The sequence below is a fragment of the Anguilla rostrata genome, chromosome 1, assembly GCF_018555375.3.
Source record: "Anguilla rostrata isolate EN2019 chromosome 1, ASM1855537v3, whole genome shotgun sequence".
Classification (NCBI taxonomy): Eukaryota; Metazoa; Chordata; class Actinopteri; order Anguilliformes; family Anguillidae; genus Anguilla; species Anguilla rostrata.
In genome coordinates, this window is record NC_057933.1 from 73,752,328 (window position 1) to 73,769,856 (window position 17,529).

At 45.8% G+C, this 17,529-nt stretch overlaps 2 protein-coding genes across 4 annotated transcripts; both read right to left on the minus strand.

The window, feature by feature from the left end:
• Positions 1 to 845: 845 nt before the first annotated feature.
• LOC135235002 (zinc finger protein OZF-like) lies at positions 846 to 3,653 on the minus strand. The gene is made up of 2 exons (XM_064300186.1): positions 2,420 to 3,653; positions 846 to 1,531 (listed from the first exon to the last, which is right to left on the minus strand). The coding sequence occupies exons 1-2, from the start codon at positions 3,189 to 3,191 to the stop codon at positions 1,068 to 1,070; spliced, it is 1,236 nt and encodes a 411-aa protein (XP_064156256.1). The 5' UTR covers positions 3,192 to 3,653; the 3' UTR covers positions 846 to 1,067.
• Positions 3,654 to 10,541: 6,888 nt separating this feature from the next.
• zgc:66448 (uncharacterized protein LOC327401 homolog) lies at positions 10,542 to 17,140 on the minus strand. 3 transcript variants are annotated; one of them, XM_064300111.1, is made up of 3 exons: positions 16,862 to 17,140; positions 16,374 to 16,499; positions 10,542 to 15,982 (listed from the first exon to the last, which is right to left on the minus strand). In XM_064300111.1, the coding sequence occupies exon 3, from the start codon at positions 15,972 to 15,974 to the stop codon at positions 12,435 to 12,437; it is 3,540 nt and encodes a 1,179-aa protein (XP_064156181.1). In that variant the 5' UTR covers positions 15,975 to 15,982; positions 16,374 to 16,499; positions 16,862 to 17,140; the 3' UTR covers positions 10,542 to 12,434. The 3 variants fall into 3 exon arrangements, with proteins under 3 accessions (XP_064156181.1, XP_064156173.1, XP_064156165.1); XM_064300103.1 differs by lacking the exon at positions 16,862 to 17,140 and adding an exon at positions 16,614 to 16,831; XM_064300095.1 differs by lacking the exon at positions 16,862 to 17,140 and having other exon boundaries at positions 16,374 to 16,831.
• Positions 17,141 to 17,529: the final 389 nt, after the last annotated feature.

Below are 17,529 nucleotides of genomic sequence, written 5' to 3' on the forward strand. Positions count from 1 at the left end.
TGCCATAGGCTTGACGTTTGCCGTCATGTAAATTGTGATTTAAATTAAATTTAAATTGTGATCTTAACGACTACTTGTATTTTTATTTTTCCATAGATTGCGTTGTTGCCGTTCTCGTTGTTAGTGTTAATCAGTTTAACCATCAGGGTCCAAGTTGAACTATGCGGTTGTTCCCTGTACTTGGACCGGTACTTCTCTCTAGGGGTTTCGTCATGTTCCTGGTTATGGTTATACACTTTGTTGTACGTCGCTCTGGATAAGAGCGTCTGCCAAATGCCTGTAAAAATGCCTGTAATGTCATATGCTGAGGTTGTAACGGAAACACGTCTAAAGCTGAAATACATAAGTAACCTTCCTATATGAATTTTATTGCTCACTTAAGTATATCTTTTATAACAACACTAAGCTTTTGAAGAGGCCACCAAAGCACTGACTTAAAAACACTGTCTGAACATGTTTCAACGCATTATCACCATGAAATAACCCATAAATAACTATGAATTAAAATGGAATGCTGTGTGTTTCTCTTAGCCAATTGAAAAATATATTCCACTTTAGTGACTTCCATATTAGCAACTTGATCAAACTATAAAATAAAACAAAATATATTTTTTCATCTCAAGACAGTATTGGCATTATTTTAAACTGCCTTAATTATTTAAGAGTATTGCAGTATTTTCTAGGTGTTCTATACAAAACATATAAAATATGTTATCGGTGTAAATTTCCATTGATTATCGTCTCTGATAGATGCCTAGATAAAATGATTTGATATACAGAAAGTCAGAGAGAATAAGAAAATATGATTCCAGTCAATATGAAGTCTTCACAACTGACAATCAGCATGATTTTGTAAAACGTTTTATTGGTAGAAATAAAAATGATCATATGTGCGGGGGGGGGGGGGGGTGCTTGTGTTGTATAAGCATGTTGCATAAACTCAAAAATGTAACAGAACATTAAACTGAGATGATTTTGAAAAGCAAGAGAACCCAAGTTAAGATGTCAGTACTCCTAATTGATCCAATATGGACAGAATACAACTTCACCCCCCCCTTCTTTTCTCCTTACTTTTTTTTTACCCTCTTTACATTCTTTACCTTCTTTACCACCTTTACCTCCTTTACATTCGTATTTAGTTTGTGGATTCTGCCTCGTCTCCCCATTCTTTTACTTTTGTGCCAAACCCCAGTATGCTCAGTAGTGGCACCCTGGTGGCCCTTGGTGCGGCAGTGCCGGTTGAGATTGGAGGCCTGGTTGAAGCGAAGCCCGCAGTCTCTACAGTGCCAGGGCCTCTCGCCAGTGTGCACCAGCAGATGGCGGGAAAAGTTCTGCACGTGGGCAAAGCCTCTGCCGCAGTGGGAGCAGCGGTAGGGCAGCTCCCTTCTGTGGCTCTGTTCGTGGACCTCCAGACTATCCTGGGAGAGAAAACCATGGCCACATACGTAGCACAGGAACTGGACGTGAACAGCAGGTTGGGCAGCAGGTGTGTTGCCCTGCTCCTCAGGATCTGTGCTCTCCTTTCCACTCCCTGCAGGAACGGAAGGAAAGACACACACACAGAAAACATGAATAAAATATGGAAACTGAAACCTTTTTACCAAGGAAAAAGTGAACAACGCCAGCTAAAATTATTAAAGGCAAATTTACACAGGCAGCCAATGGGTTTCCATTATCCTGACCAAGACCAGAATTGGAAAAACTGGGTAGTCATTCGGTTTATTCATGGGGTGTTGTTTCTACTCAAACTGGCCTGATGAAAAAAAATTAAGCCTTTTAAAAACTAGACATTATTTGCAACCCTTTGGAATAACTCACTGAAAATATTATGACCAGTATGGTTGTGACATAACACCACACTTTGAACTCACTACATATTCAAATATTCTGAGGAATGCCTAAGAAAGTATCTCTGTGAGTGAACAGAGCGCGCCGCATGGGGAATTAAGAATGTACCGTCAGGCCTCTGTTCCGGAGAGCCCAGTTGGACAGTTTGGTTTTAGGTAAGGGAGAAAAGGTTTTCCCAGTCACAGCTTTAAAGGTAGACCCTGGCCTGGGATACATCGAACCAAAACAAGCAGGGCTACTACACTAGAAACTTAAAAACTGAGAAGCTGCAGCCTACCGTGAACCCGGCAGGTTGTGTTCTGCAATAATTTGCATTGCATTCAGCACCTCTCTTATGTTTTATAAGTTCTGTTTATTGTTCTGTTTATTCCTTCTGGGGCAGTATGTTTCATTCATCTATTAGCTATCACTGTAAATTGAGTAAATTAAACTATAGCTTGCTAGCTAATTCGTTCAAAATACAAATGAAAATTATTATTATTGCTATTAATGGCAGAATTGTAATTGCGGTGTTCTCATTTGATACATAACAATTTACAACATGTTGAAGTGTGCTGAACCCCCAACCTACCTCTCCTAGACCTTTTCTTCCGCTGGCTTGTCTTTGCTGCCTCTCCCTTGTTGCTGAGGGCAGAGTGGACTTGGTGACAAGTGCGCTGATGCCTCAAGACGTTGCCCGATTGGTTGAAGGTCCTGCCACAATCAGGGCAGCTATAGGGTCGTACCCCCGAATGTATCAACATGTGCTTCTTCAGATTGGACTTCGAGGAGAAACTGCGTCCGCACTGAAGACACTGGGTGTCTGAACCAGACACACCTATTGCTTTTCTATTTTGATCGGCGATGGCCTCGTTCGGATGTTGGGCCTTAATGTGTTGGTCCAAACTGGACAAAGTGCCAACAATCAGTCCGCACAGAGGGCACATGATGGTTAGCCCCTGAGGCTCATGCTCTTTCAGGCTGGCCTCCATTTCTCCCCTGTGGGGCACCTCCACCTCATAACTCACCTCTACCTCACTCCTGACCCCTGCTGACACATCTACAGCAGGCATCTGTGGCTTTTCATTCCCCTCTTCCGCTACTCTACCTCCTCCTTTGGTTTCCTCTCTTCCCATGTTCAGTTTCTCCAAACTGAGTTTGCACAAAGATTCTGCTTCTCTGAAGGCTTCCCTAAGATTTTTATCGTCACCAAGTTCGCCTTCTGTTTGATTTACTACTAAAAGCTGGCTGCCATCTTCTGAAGTCTCCCTTGCCTTATCATCCTGACCCAGGGACATCTTTGTCCTGGAATGCCCACTTTTCTTCCTCCCAGACCTTCCCTTTTTCGATCTTCTTGGGTGCATATGTAATTGCTGATGCCTCTGGCAGTTGGACTCCTGGTTGAATTTGCGACCACACACTAGACAGCTGTAGGGCCTCTGTCCTGAGTGGACCTTCCAGTGACGGTTGAAGTTGGACTTGCAAGTGAACTGACGACTGCACTTGGGACATTGGTGTACACCACTGCGTGTCCCTACCTCAGGTTGCTCTTCTCGTGCAGAATTTCCACCTGTTTCAATGCTCGTTACAAGCACAGCGGGAGAGGACCCTTCACCCTCTGCATTAAAAAAACCTGTCCAACTCTGACCTCAGAGGGGCCAGAATTTCAGCCAGACTACCATCCATGGCAGAGGACTCCATGCCCTCTTGGTCCAATGAGAAAAAAATCCTCTTTCATGAGAGGATCTTCATGTGCCACCACTGATTTCCTAACTGGCTGAAGCCCCAGTTGCAGAGTGGACAACAATGGGGCGCTCACCTGTGTGGACCATTACATTACATTACATTACAGGCATTTAGCAGACGCTCTTATCCAGAGCGACTTACACAAGTTTTTACATAGCACTTTACATTGTATCCATTTATACAGCTGGATATATATACTGAAGCAATGCAGGTTAAGTACCTTGCTCAAGGGTACAACGGCAGTGTCCTTACCCGGGAATCGAACCTACGACCTTTCGGTTACAAGCGCAGTTCCTTACCCACTGTGCCACACTCCGACCAGGATGCGACACCAGGATGTGATGCCGGTAGTCTGCCTGTCCTGTTTGCCTGGGTGCAGCTGAAGAGTATCTCCCTATTGTGGCACTGTAGGCGGAGGCCTAGTGTCCGAGGTGAGGCAAAGGATTCACCACAGGAGCACTGGTACTGCGTTGTTTTTGGCGAATGGCAATGGCTCAGTGCACTGTTCTTGTTATGAGTACGGAGGATGGCTGAAGGGGAAAATGGCTGTTGGCAAGGCTCTTTCCTGGATCATGGAGTTGAACCTGGGAAAGGGATCGGTTTGAGTTTATCATTTGATCAGAGAAGAAGCAAATGAGAGGAGCAAATTTGGAGAAGTATTGTCACAGAAAAAAACCGAAGTCATACAAATACAAAATCATTCCAACTTTTTAGATCTTTAAAATCCTACAGTGGAACATATTATCCGAACACATACAGATCACAGCTGAGCTATGTGCATATTCATACGAGACCTCCGTATGAGGGCTGCTTATTATGAATGCTGCGGGCGGTCAGATTCAAGCTCGCGGGATGACAATCACAATCTTACTAAGCATAATCATGCACAAAAAATACATAGCCCTCTAGTTTCAAGTAGCATTCAACTTATCACCAAATATCTTAAGTTTCCTATTTCAGAACGTCAGACAGCTATGACGTTGCATAAGCGTCAACTGTCATTTTAGACTCATCAGTTGAACGAAGGAGTCGGCAATTGATGTCCAGAAGAAAATAAAAGTAGCCCATTACACTACTAAAAAGAAAAACTGCAAATCTGAGATATGGGAAAGGTTTCCCATTGCGGTTGGCAAAGATGGGAACAAAGGGAACTTCGTCAGTTGCAACCAACGTGGCAAGGTATTAAACAACAGCGGGCACAAATCCAGTAGGCTACCTCTGGACTGAGGCGACATGTTTGTGCCGTTCTCCCTAGCCAAAGTAGACTGTTTCAAAAAGAAACAAAAAACGCGGATTTTGACTGTTTGACGACTGTTTTAGTTTGTTTTAATAAAAATGAACCCGTAACTTATGATGCCTTACTTTTTTTCCTATTACCAATAAATGCATTTAATGTTTTTCATTTAAGCTAATGTTTATTTGGATATTCTATTGCGGAGAGGGAGGACAAATAACTTGGCAAGGTGCTGACTAACCGTAAACTAATACTTATAACTGGAATTGGAGCATAGTGCGACATTCTTTTTGCTTTCTGTTAGTTATTCTAAACATCAAGTAGACTCCATTACAAATAAACACTCGTCCCTATATAAAAAGGAAGGGCTAAATTAAGTTTTCCACGCGGGATTGGAGCAAGCATGATGTCAATAGAAAACAGGCGGGAGTGCTTAGAATGTCCGCGGTTGCGGGTGGGAACAGAGCACACTTGTAGCGGGAGCGGTCAGAAATGGAGAGACACTTGCGCAGATGGCCGGATGATGAGAGATATAATCACTGCACTTCCCATACTCACTTCTACTGAAAACGATTGTTATATTAGTTAGCAATTATTTTGCATACCGTCAAAGCATAATTGTTTGACTAAATACAAAACTGAATCTGAAGAAGCGTAGACAACATATTCCTTGCAGGCTCAAATATCAGTAGCCCAGCTAGCTAACAAACAACAGAATGTAAACACTTCCCCTTTTTGGTAGATAGCCTATGTTTCACGTGAAGTACAGACAATTAGGACACGTCGTATTTAAAAGTCCAGCTTACACGAAAAGGAGAAATGGACACAATAAAAATTATAGCCAGCATTAGCACTATAAGCAAGTTACTGTTATCACGAGCTGTTCTCTTAGTCACAGTGCTGGGCAGCCATCAGCTAGCCTTACTTAGCAAACTTGTGTGTTCAGAATTACCAATCAAACAACCTTCTTGTTTTGGAAAAAAAACAGGCTGCTTTTAATGCACAATAAAAAGCGGGAAATAAACCAAAAAAAGTAAGACTCCTCAAGTAAGACCAGATTAGGAAGCTAAATTCATGCCGTTTTTAAAAAATTTTTTTTAGCACAATTAAAACAGAAACAGAAGAGATAGTGCAGGGAAAGGCAAGAAACCCAAGGGACTTAGACAAATTCACGCCGTTAAGTTGCTAAACCAGCGACACCAATGTTAGTGTTCATAATTAACAAATGGTAGGTTCATTATGAGGGTATCTGATAAACATTGCTTCAGATAATATTTTAAGAACTTGTCTACAGACCAAGGAACCGTTGTATTTGTATGGGAAGTCACGCTACAGGCAAAGCTAGCTGCAGAAACTGGTCTATAACATTAGCTATCGCTAGGAAACGACATACCCATGCTTTCAGTAACAGTAAACTTTGCTTTTTACGATGCGGTTCACATGCTGGACTTTTGCGTTCGTATGTGCACATGTCGCAAATAGATTAAATACCTTACCAGCTATCGTTATTTCGGACCAGCTCGGCTACTTCTCCCCGCTACAGCCATGCTGCTGGTACTACTGCTTTGGTTTTCTTCTTCTTGTGCGATTTCAGGTAGTCTACAGTCGTATTACTGCCCTCTACTGGTCAATTAAACAAAATCATTAAATAAATAAATAGCTGGTTCTTTTTGTCTCAACCAAGTAAAGTTTTAAAGGAAGAAACTCCTAATTCTGGAACCTTTGAATAATAACTTCCTCTCTTTCCTATATTTCTTACATGTTGTAATAACAAGCTCAACTGTCTCAGGCACACTCACATAGCCTATATGACTGTTTCCCTCTTTAGACATTGGTTCAGCCCACAGTGCCCACATCTTAATCTAGTCAATTTAACTATAATGATCCTTTCTCCTGACATAGCCCATTCACTGTCACTTCCCAGAAAATACCCTTTCTAAATTCTTACAACTAAAACTAAAATTTCTTGAAGAAGTCTCAGCAGTTATGACTGTTAAAGCTACTGAATTTAGCCCATTACTGCAATCTCAACTCTACACGAAACCTAAAGAAATCTCCACCACCTCTAGTAATAAAGCAGGAATTTGTGTAATGCTGAAAGCCCCACAACAAATTCTCAGTGTATTTGCCTGAAAAATATTCATTATATCAAGAAGTGATTTAGCAGCCTACGCACATACGTACTCTCATAGTCAAAACCAAATCTTATCAACGCTTGATAAATTAAGATCATAGACACCCTCTCTTCTCCCCAGTCGCTTCCCGCAAAGCTTTGCAGAGCACCTAATATTTTTCCACAATTACGAATTTCTTTATCAATGTGAACCCTCCATGTAAGCCTTTCATGGAACCACATTCCTAAAAACTTGAATTCTCCAACCCTCTCTAATGGCGAACCATACCATAGACAACCTGAGAACAGGCTTTTTTTTTCTTTAATTGTTTGGTTTTCATTGGCGAGTTACACCTATACGGCACATACTGCCACCCACTCGATTGCTGACAAACTGAATTTCTAGCCCTAACTGTGGTGAAAGGAACATTGCTAATAAATCCTGGAATATAGTCCTGTACCTTTAAGGAATTCCAATAGATAATTCAGCTAAATTCCGCTTATCTATGAGTACCCTAATACGTTGAAAAGAGTCAAATTAGCACAGCCACCATTCACTAATTCTCTCCTCCATCTGCCTGTCTCTGTCACATAGCTTGGGCATTCAAAAACCATGTTCCACTGTTTCAGCCACACGACACACACAACAGCGCCCGATTGCATGTCTGTCAACCCTACATTGGGAATGATTAAGCCATGTATGGCCCAGACGTAGTCTAACCACCACTAGGCTCCATTCCTGCCTACTACCTCTCACACTGCTTACACTCTCCACTGTCTGTTGTATCCTGTACAGATGCCTCCCTGTACTCTCACCATCCTACGAAGCCTGCCTCTGTGACTGAACTGCCTGCTGGATCAGTACCTTCCGGCTCCAACCTCCCCAATTACACCGACACTGTAGGCACCCAGCTGCTGCTAGCAAGAAGCTAAGCAGGCTAACCATTCTGAGCAGTCACAACCCTATGATGTCACAGTGTACAACAGTGACTTTGAGCATCGTGTGGAACTTATTGTGTACCAATTTGCAAATCATTCATGTGCTTGATCAATCTGTAATAAACTGTAACCACTACCCACCATACTAGCTGAATAGAATACTCTGAAAGCCCAGAGAATATCCAGTCTCTGCAAGGCATGATGCCCTATACTATGCCCATGGCTAATACTTTCAATAAAATTATATAGCCTATGTAAACAATACAGTGGAAGCAAAAAAATGTAAGTCCTCCTCTGGTCCTCTGTGAAGGGCACAACATCCCATGGAAAATTTTCATGCACTTGCACCAAAGGCCCAGAGCAAGAAAAGAGTGAAGGGACTAGACTTGGAAGTAGCCATGCTCACTCCATAAAAGTCCGTTTTATTTATACTTTTTTTAATCCAAGAGATTAGTGACATGGATTGCTTCTGGCCTACACGTGGATACGCAAACTTATTATTGCGGTGTTACACCAAAAATCTGTGGCTGTCAGATTCTGTGGCCCTAGAAAAATGTGACCCGATGAAAACTACGTAAAAAATAAAATAAAATACTGAGAGGCTCAGCAAATATTGTCAGGTAAGATTTGTCACACTCATTGCCATTGTAACTGAAGAATTTTTCACAGGACTCAACAGACAGACCACTATACAAGAGGTCACTCGGTATGGTAACAGCTGTCAAAATATGTAATCTGGCAGTGAATTCGCTGACATTGCTATTCAGCGCCCTCTAGGGTCACAGAATTCACAAACACAACAGTCACAATTTCTGGTGTAACAACCGTCAGCTGTTTTAAGGTGGAAAAACTCAGTACACTCTAGTTTCTCATCAAATTGTATAAATCTTTCACCATCAAACAGGTCCTGTGGGAGGCAAGGTCAATCAAGGTCTATCAAAAACAAACAACAAACCCACTTACTTTCAGGAGGAAGCTCAAGACCCTCCTCTGGGATGGTGTTGTGGTGGACTTCGCTGAAAACAATAAAATGGCAAGAGAAAAATGAGGGGTAGACCACTGGAAAGAACTGATCATCTATTATAGCCCCCAAAGAAGGATACACGCATTGACCTGCAAACCAAAAAAAAAAAAAAAAAAACTACACATAAACGGATTCAGTTTATCTTTTAATAACTGCAGTTTTTTAAAATGTTGCCAGTCCATGTTCTTGAATCTTGAAATAAATTCTTCTTTTATGAAGTATATGTAAAATAACCAACTTTTTTGTGACTGTTGTTTTACATGCATTTTATATCAAGCATGGAGGGCCAATCTGGGATTGTCCAGGGCCCTCAAAGTAATAAGGTAACTGTAGCTTTTTGAAAATCTAGCCTAACGGTAACCCACCCAAAGGGCAGCCAGACCCTGGACCCAAAAGTAATTTGGTCAATCGTTTTAGATTCATCTTTAAACAATGAGCAGAAACACAATGCTCAGGTGTATGCTCTCAAGCATCTTCCCACCAGGTAATTTATGTATCAGTGGCACCTAGTGCTCACTGAGTACTGCCCCCATGAATGCACTGACCCAGAACATACCGTCGTCCATTCTGGGATTTCCCCATGACCAGAAAGGACTGGGGCCTTGTTGTATCCCTACATAGGTTGTTGCCGAGGTCACCCCTGACTGCTGAGAGCAAGTTCTATGGCCCAACAGGGGGTTACAAAACCACTTAGTTCCAGCATCAGAGCAACACCTTGGTTACAGCTAATTCTTTCCTAGGGGTCAAATTTAAGTGAATTACCCAACAAAGGGTTGTTTAAATGTGCTACCCAGCAACAAATTCCACATCGTTATACATATGATTCTGTAACACTATTATTATTATTATATATTTGGATAAAAGCGTCTGCCAAATGAATGTAATGTAATGTAATGTAATATATTATTCTTGCATTGCGGGGAAACATTTTCTTAAGCTGGCAATATACTCAGTAAGAAGAAAGAACTTCACGATTGAGAACCACCGGCGAACATGTCCACGAACACTGTTGTCGGTATACTCAGTGAGAACACCGCACCGTTTAAAGTCACTACGAATAATAACGAGGCAGCTATTAACCGGGGCTGGAATCTCAACCAGACCTCCGTCTCGCGGCTACGCCATGGATGTATAAAGATAAGGGCTACGCGAGACCACAACACAAAACAAAAAGTTTAAAGTGGCTTTAGTTTATCTAGCTGTGCAAAAGAAAAAAAGGCGAAGAAGATGGTACGTTCGCCCTCTAAATCAGAGTAGGACGGAGAATGGAGAGTTTTGTCTGTAAAGTGTGGTTTTGGCCGCTTGCTCTGAACTCTCAACCGTGACGTAACCAACTGTGACATTTGGACCAATAGCTGAGAGGGGTAGGTCGGAGAACAAGAAAGAACTTTTCGAAAAGTTCTCCACCGCGTCCTTTTGTTCGTCCGTTATTCTGATTGCTTCGTTTTGCTCAAAAAGTTCTACTTCGTACGAAGTATACTGTCTACTTTAGTCGTTTTAATAGTCATGGATTGTAGGGCATGATAAAAAATCTAAATAAAACCCCGGTCAGATCTTTTGCATTATAATGTTTAAACAAAGTCCACCATGGATCTCATGCAATTTGCCATTTTCAGTTATGTAGTAATCAAACCTGCAGTCAAGGACACAGGCACACATGTTGGCAAAAGCATTTTACTGAACAGTTTTACCATTAAGATACATTTTGGACAGTTACTTATTTCCTTTGCATTTCCACCTTTTTAATAATCTTAGAATATTTTCTTTTCACTTTCCTGAACGTTTTGCTTGTGCCCGCTTTGTAATGGAACGGACAGGGCCAAGAAAACTAAAAAATGACAGATTGTTACAGCATTGCTTCCACAGCAAGTACTTTTCCTGCATCCAGAGGCCTTCATAGGCACTTGAGATTTATTGCAACACACGACAGAAGAAATCATCACATGCCATGTGCAACAGAGAATCAACACTGATGTTTTGTTCCCCCCCCCCCCCCCACAGAGGAACAGTACTAAAAAGTATCATCTGTATTCTCACTTATAAAAGAAACATATTGTTAAATGATTTACTATTATGACCAACCTTTAAATATAACTGCACTAGTGTATATTGACCAGATTTCTTCAAATGTCAAAGTTAAAGACTGAATCGTTCTGCTTTATTTCCTTGGAAATTCCCATTTTATGAATGGCCTCAAAAACAGAGATCAGATGTTCAGAAGACCACAATAAATCAAGCATGCGCCAAACTCCTGTTCTGATGCATCCTAAGTACCAATGGGAGTAATGAGTTAAGCCTTAGGTCTACATTAACAGTGACCAAAATTATTTGTTCGCTGCAATCGGGCCTCTACACAAAATTCTGAATCCTCAAGCACACATCAACACACACCAAACCTAAAATGGTGGTGCTTCACATATTCTGACTTAAGAGATTACAAATAAATTCTCTTAAAAAAAATGTACATATGTATAAAGTTCTTTTGAATATCGGAGGTGGACTGTTTGCCACTTTGCAGTGTTACGGACTTTCTCGTGGAGCAACAGCTCAGTTGAAACAAAATTCTTTTATACTTTGAAAAGAAATCACATAGTCATTGTAAATAAAGTAGTAAAGCACAAGCAGGTCTTTCCAGACACTTCACTGGCCCCTGCAATCACAGTCCCTAAAAGGCATTGTCCGCCTAATATGACGCACCGTCTGTAATTCAACACTGCAAATGTTCTTTAAAAAAAAATTTTTTTAAAGAAAGAAAGAAAAATTAATATTCAATGAGGTGTTACTATTCCAAAACGAGACTGCCCATGCAAGCTTCTTGGAAGGCTGCATTGATTGGGGACAATTTACCACTGAAATGAGACAAAAAAATAGCCCAATGGATGGAATGGATTTAAATGACACTGAAAATCATTGCATTTTAAATAAGCAACAGTAAAAACAATACTTAGGAAACCAAAAATAGACTAGCGAACAACCTGACGCATACAAGCCACAGGCACCAAACTGTGTGGCATCATCAACTTCATTTGACATCATTTCAAAGGCCAGTTCAATGAAGACATTTCAACAAATCCTATGAAATGTAAGTGTATTTGTTAATAATAAAAAAAAAAGTTTGAACATGACAAGCATCAAAACTGAGTTCCAATCGCCAAAACTGATTTTGAAGTCCTCTCACTGAAAGTCATCACTTAAAACGACGTATGTATGCAGGTACATTTCCAGCCCACACACTATATAGCTCTATGCATTAAGGTATAAAACCTATAGCACATGCTGCATGCTTTCTTGTGGTTGCATGACTTCCCACCAATAAAGTTACAGCAATGTTCCAGCATTTACAAATTCCATGAAAATTACTGATAAATCCACCAAGTGCATTTTAGACTTGATACTCTGTAGCAGCTTGACAACAGCTGAGCGACCTGTGTCCGATATTTATTTGGCTGAAGCAAAGAGAGAACAACGAGAGAGGCAGTTGAAATGACCGTTACAGTAAGGAAGCAATACTTATCGATGCGTGCCCGCGAGCTTCGCAGGTGGGAGGGGCGTTAAATCTCCCCCTGCGCGTGCTGCATGTAGTGCAAGTGCAAGTCCAGCTCCCGAGGCAGAGAGCGTCCGCAGATCATGCACTGGAGGAGGGGGTTGCGGGCGAATGGCAGGGGCCGGCCGCCGTCGGCCTGGTGCACTTTGGCCAGCGGCGCAGGCTGCAGCGGCGGCAAGGCCGGGGGGCAGGGCAGCCTCTCGCAAATCATGCGCTTCTGCGCGAGGTAGTTGTTCTGGGCGGAGGGAGGGAGCGAGCCGGCGCCGCTGCCGTCAGGACGGTGGGGCTGAGTGGGCGGTAAGGGCAGGGACTGAGGAGGAGGAGGAGGAGGAAGAGGAGGAGGAGGAGGGGGAAGAGAAAGAGACAGAGAAATAGGGGGAGGGAGAGCGAGGGTTTGCAAGGCGGGTAAAGAGAGAGTCTGTGGAAGGGCTAAGGAAACTGAGGGAGAAGAAGGTAAAGCATGGTGTTGAGGAGGAGGAGGAGGAGCGGGGGGTGGGGGCAGTGAGAGAACAGGGGTGGTCTGATCTGGTTGGGCTTGGAGATTAGCCATCATTGGCTGTTGCGCTTTCTGCTGCTGCTGGTCTTGCGCCTCCCCAAACTTACTTGGAGAACTCAGGGCCTTTGGGCCGTCTAGAGAAGGCTGAAATCCAAACTTAGCACCTCCGTTCCCTCGTCTGGGATGGGCCTCCTCGTACTGGACCGAACTCGGGACCATCTTCGCTGGAGCGGGCGCACTAGTCCACACTGCAGACTGCTGCTGGTCCTGCCCGTTCCCGGGTTTTTTGGGTGAACCGACGGTCTGGGGCACAGACGGGGGTGTCTGGAAGCCCCACACGGCAGGCCCGTTGCCAATGTGGGAACGGGAGGACTCCCGCTGAACCACGCCCATCGGCACTGCCGAGGCTCCATCCGCCCAGCCCAGCGCGGGCGCCTGCTGCTGCTTCTGCTCAAGTCCCTCCCCAGATTTTGCAGGCGAGCTCAGGGTGCGGGGTACAGACGCAGTTGTTTGGAAGCCCCACAAGCTGGCAACGTCCACATGCGGAGGGAGAGGGGAACCGTACTGAATGCTGGCCCGGCCCACCTGGGTTGACGTGGGCACATCTGCCCAACTCAGGGGCTGCTGCTGCTGCTTCTGCTGGACCAAAACCTCTGATCTCCACTGCTGTTGCTGCTGCTGGTGGTGCTGCTGCTGCTGGACCAAAACCTCTGTTCTCCACTGCTGCTGCTGTTGTTGCTGCTGCTGTTGTTGGTGTTGCTGCTGCTGTTGCTGGGCCAACACCTCTGATCTCCACTGCTGCTGCTGCTGCTGCTGTTGCTGCTGCTGCTGTTGTTGTTGTTGTTGTTGCTGCTGCTGCTGCTGCTGGACCAAAACCTCTGACCTCCACTGCTGCTGTGTCTGGTGCTGCTGCCACTGCTCTTGGAAATTGAACTGCGAGGCGTAGATCGCGGGCGGCTGCTGAGCCAGCCTTCCCGGCCACTCTGGCTCTCTCGCCACGGCAACCGGATAAGACGGCGAAGGCGGCATACCCGCGCCCTCTCCTCCACCCCACCTGGGCCAGGCAGATGCCCACCTACCCCCTCTCCGGCCCCTGCCGCCCCTGGCCCGACCCCTGCCCCTCTGGGCCGCCATCGGGAGGGAGAGAGGCTGGCTGAGCCCCTGCCGTTTGCGGGCGTGGATCTTCTGGTGCACCAGCAGGCTGCTCAGCCAGGGGAAGGACTTGTTGCACTCCAGGCAGCGGTGGGGCCGCTCCCCAGTGTGGGTGTTGAGGTGGTCACGCAGCAGGTAGGCCAGCCCGAAGCTCTTGTTGCACAGCTGGCACTTGTGCGGCTTGTCACCGGTGTGGGAGACCATGTGGCGCTGGAGCTCGCTCTCCTCGCTGTAGCCCTTGCGGCACTGGGTGCAGCGATACGGCTTCTGCTGGTGCAGCCTCTGGTGGGTCTTCATGTTCTGGAGGAAGGCAAAGTCCTTGCCGCAGTCCGGGCACTTGAAGGGCTTCTGGCCTGTGTGGATGATCAGATGCTGTTGCAGGTAGCTGCTGAATTTGAAGGATTTCCCGCACACTTTGCACTGGAAGGGCTTGTCTCTGGAGTGAATGCGCATGTGCAGCTCCAGAACGGAACGGTGCCGGAAGGTCTTGCCGCACTCTGGGCACTTCAGGGGCTTACGGTTTGCATGGTCCCCGCTCAACCCTCCCCCGGGTACTTCCTGTACGTTTTTGGGGCCTGGCTTTCGACCTACCCTCAGCACCACACCGTCTTCCTCCGTTGGTACCTCATGGATCACAACGTGAGCCTGCAGGCTGTTCTGGTCAGGCAAGACCAGGGGACAGTGGGGGCAGGTGAGGGGGCGCTCTTGACTTTCACCATTGTTCATGCTTACCCTCTCCGACCCTCCAAACCTCTCCTCCGCCTCGTGGACCAGTATGTGCGCCTTTAGGCCGGCCAGGTCAGGCAAGACGAGGGGGCAGAGGGGACAAGTGTGGGACCGTTCTCGAACCTTGCCGCTATCTGCGTTCACTTGGACCGCCCCTGCCAGGCCCTCCTCTGAAGCCCGATGGCTCTGCATGTGCACCTTCAGGCCGCTCTGGTCCGGGAAAGTGACAGGACAGCGCGGACAGGCGTGCACCAGCTTGCGGTGCTGCCGCCAATGCGCCCGCATGTTCTGCGCGAAGGCGAACTTCTTGCCGCAGTCAGGGCACTGGAAGGGCTTCTGTCCCGTGTGCAGGAACTGGTGCTGGTGCAGGAGGCTGCTGAACTTGAACCGCTTGCCGCAGATGCCGCACTGGTGGGGCCGCCCCCCCGCCGAGTGCTTGCGCCGGTGGTCCTCCATGATGGAGCGATGGCGGAAGACCAGGCCGCATTCGGGGCATTCGAAGGGCTTGAGGGCGGCATGGGACCGCTGGTGCACGCGGAGGGTCTTGGCGCACTGGAAGCCCTTGTTGCACTCCTGGCAGCGGAAGGGACTCTCCAGGGAGTGCGTCTGCATGTGGGCGTTGATCGACACCTTGTACTGGAACTCCCTGCGGCACAGCGGGCAGCGGTAGGGCTTCTCCGGGGCCAGCCGGCAAGCGTGGCACCTCAGCTTGACCAGCGTGCGGAACGTCTCCCCGCAGTGCGCGCACTGCAGGCTCCTCCCTTCCCTGCCGTGGACCCTCTTCTCCAAAATGACGGGCGCGCTCTTCTCTTTGTGCTCGCTGCGGTGCTTGATCAGGCTGCTGCGGTGCTGGAAGGTGAGGCCGCACTCCTTGCAGGTGAGGGAGGCCAGCTCGTCCTGGTGCGTGTGGAAGTGCCGGTGCAGGTTGAACGTCTCGCGGCGCGTAAACAGCTTGCCGCACTCCCGGCATATCAGCCGGCTCTTCTTCTGTTTCACCGGCGCCTCGGCTTTCGCCGTCCCTCCCTCCTTCTCTCCCAGTTCCTTGTCCGTGCCCTTTACCTTTTTCTCCCTGTCCTGGGATGGCGAAGAAGGCTTGGCAGCTTCCACCTCCTCCCCTCCAGGGCTTGATTCCACTCCATTGTCAATTAGTTTGGGTGAGACGTCCACCCCCATCTCTGGCACTGCACAGGAACACGGGAGACCGATGTTTACAGAATATTCAAAACAACGTGGTGGGAACAACAGCAAGAGCAGATATCTATAACTCGCATTGTTTTCGTATTTGCATACATAGTGTCCTGCCATATCTACAGAGAAGTAGCCCAACTATACAAACTGCTAGGCAAAAATGTATTTTTCTAAAATAACGTATCGAGCTAAACAACCCACGAATATTATTTATTAAAACCGGTCTGTTGCCAAGATGGCTACAATAACCAGCGAACTGTACCTTAGTTTCCTAAATTAATCCCACTGCGCTGTAGTTTAATCACGAAATTGTAACAAACTAATGTTAGCTAGCCAGTTAGCTTCTTCGCTAAGAGCGTTTTGAAAACAATACGCTTTACTGACCGTTGTTCTCATCGTACTCCACTGCATCTCTGTGTAGTTCCGACTCTTCCTCCGCCTCGGACCATTCAAATTCCCGCTGGTTATCACAGGAAACGACGGGGTGCGTGTGGGCCTCATGTTCGGACGCTGTTAAGTCAATCACAAGATTGGGTACCATTGTAGCATTATTTGTCTGGTGGGCAATGCTAATTTCAGTCTGACTACCGCGCAACCCTGCCACACCATCACCAGATACTTTACTTTCAGAATTGCGTTCGTTCTTGTTACTACTGTCGTCATGACCGACGGCAAAACCAGGCGGACTCGATGAACACCCTTCCTCGTGTTTCTCTGCCATATCCCTCGGGTCATCTTCCAAGCAGCTGAGCGACTCGACCTGGTGTCTCTGGGGTTCTGGTGAATGCACATCGGCCATTTTTTTTGTCCCACGCTACCCCTGTTCCCTACTTAGAAATGCAAGAGACTCCGGTTGCGATGACGTCACTTACCATGGCTAGCACCCTGTTCAGCTCCCTATCCGATCGACCGCAACAGAACTAACTTCAGCCTTCACCTCGACATACATTTCTGACACATTTCACTCAAAGTCACAGAGTTGCTTCTTACAGAACAATACGAGTATCGTTGTGTCATCTTATACATTCAATTACTTAACATGTATTCATTGATTAAGGTTGTTGATTGAAACACTGGCTGACCGAATTTGCGTTTGTTATAACGTTACGAATTGTTCACCTTCATCTACCACATCAAACCCTGTAACCGACGATTTGTCAAAACACCTGACATAATATACGTTTTGGAGTTGTTTAAATGTGCGATGCCTTCAGACGCGTTCTATCGAGTGAGTCGCTCAAACAAATGCATTGAACTACCTGAACATTCTTTTCACTATGGGCGGGTTAGGGCAATGAATTGACCAAGAACAGTTCAACCAGGGAAGCGCTATACCACGTACAATACAAGCACGCAACATGAGTAGTTACTGAGGACATAAGTCAACCGCATGTCAGACACAAAAACAGGATCTCAATGCCTTTTTGAGAGGTGGTGCATCAATTTATACGAAATATATATGCAAAAATAACACACAAAAACATATATCCTTTTCTCTTTTCCTGAAATTAGATGTCTCTGTAGTGATCCGTTTCTGCAA

Coding starts and splice junctions, on each gene's coding strand:
- LOC135235002 (XM_064300186.1), bottom strand. CDS start 3,191: ATGCACCCAAGAAGATCGAAAAAGGGAAGGTCTGGGAGGAAGAAAAGT. Junction 1,532..2,419: donor GAAGAAAAGGTCTAGGAGAG/GTAGGTTGGGGG, acceptor CCGTTCCTGCAG/GGAGTGGAAAGGAGAGCACA.
- zgc:66448 (XM_064300095.1), bottom strand. CDS start 16,788: ATGGCCGATGTGCATTCACCAGAACCCCAGAGACACCAGGTCGAGTCG. Junction 15,983..16,373: donor GGAGTACGATGAGAACAACG/GTCAGTAAAGCG, acceptor GTTCCTGTGCAG/TGCCAGAGATGGGGGTGGAC.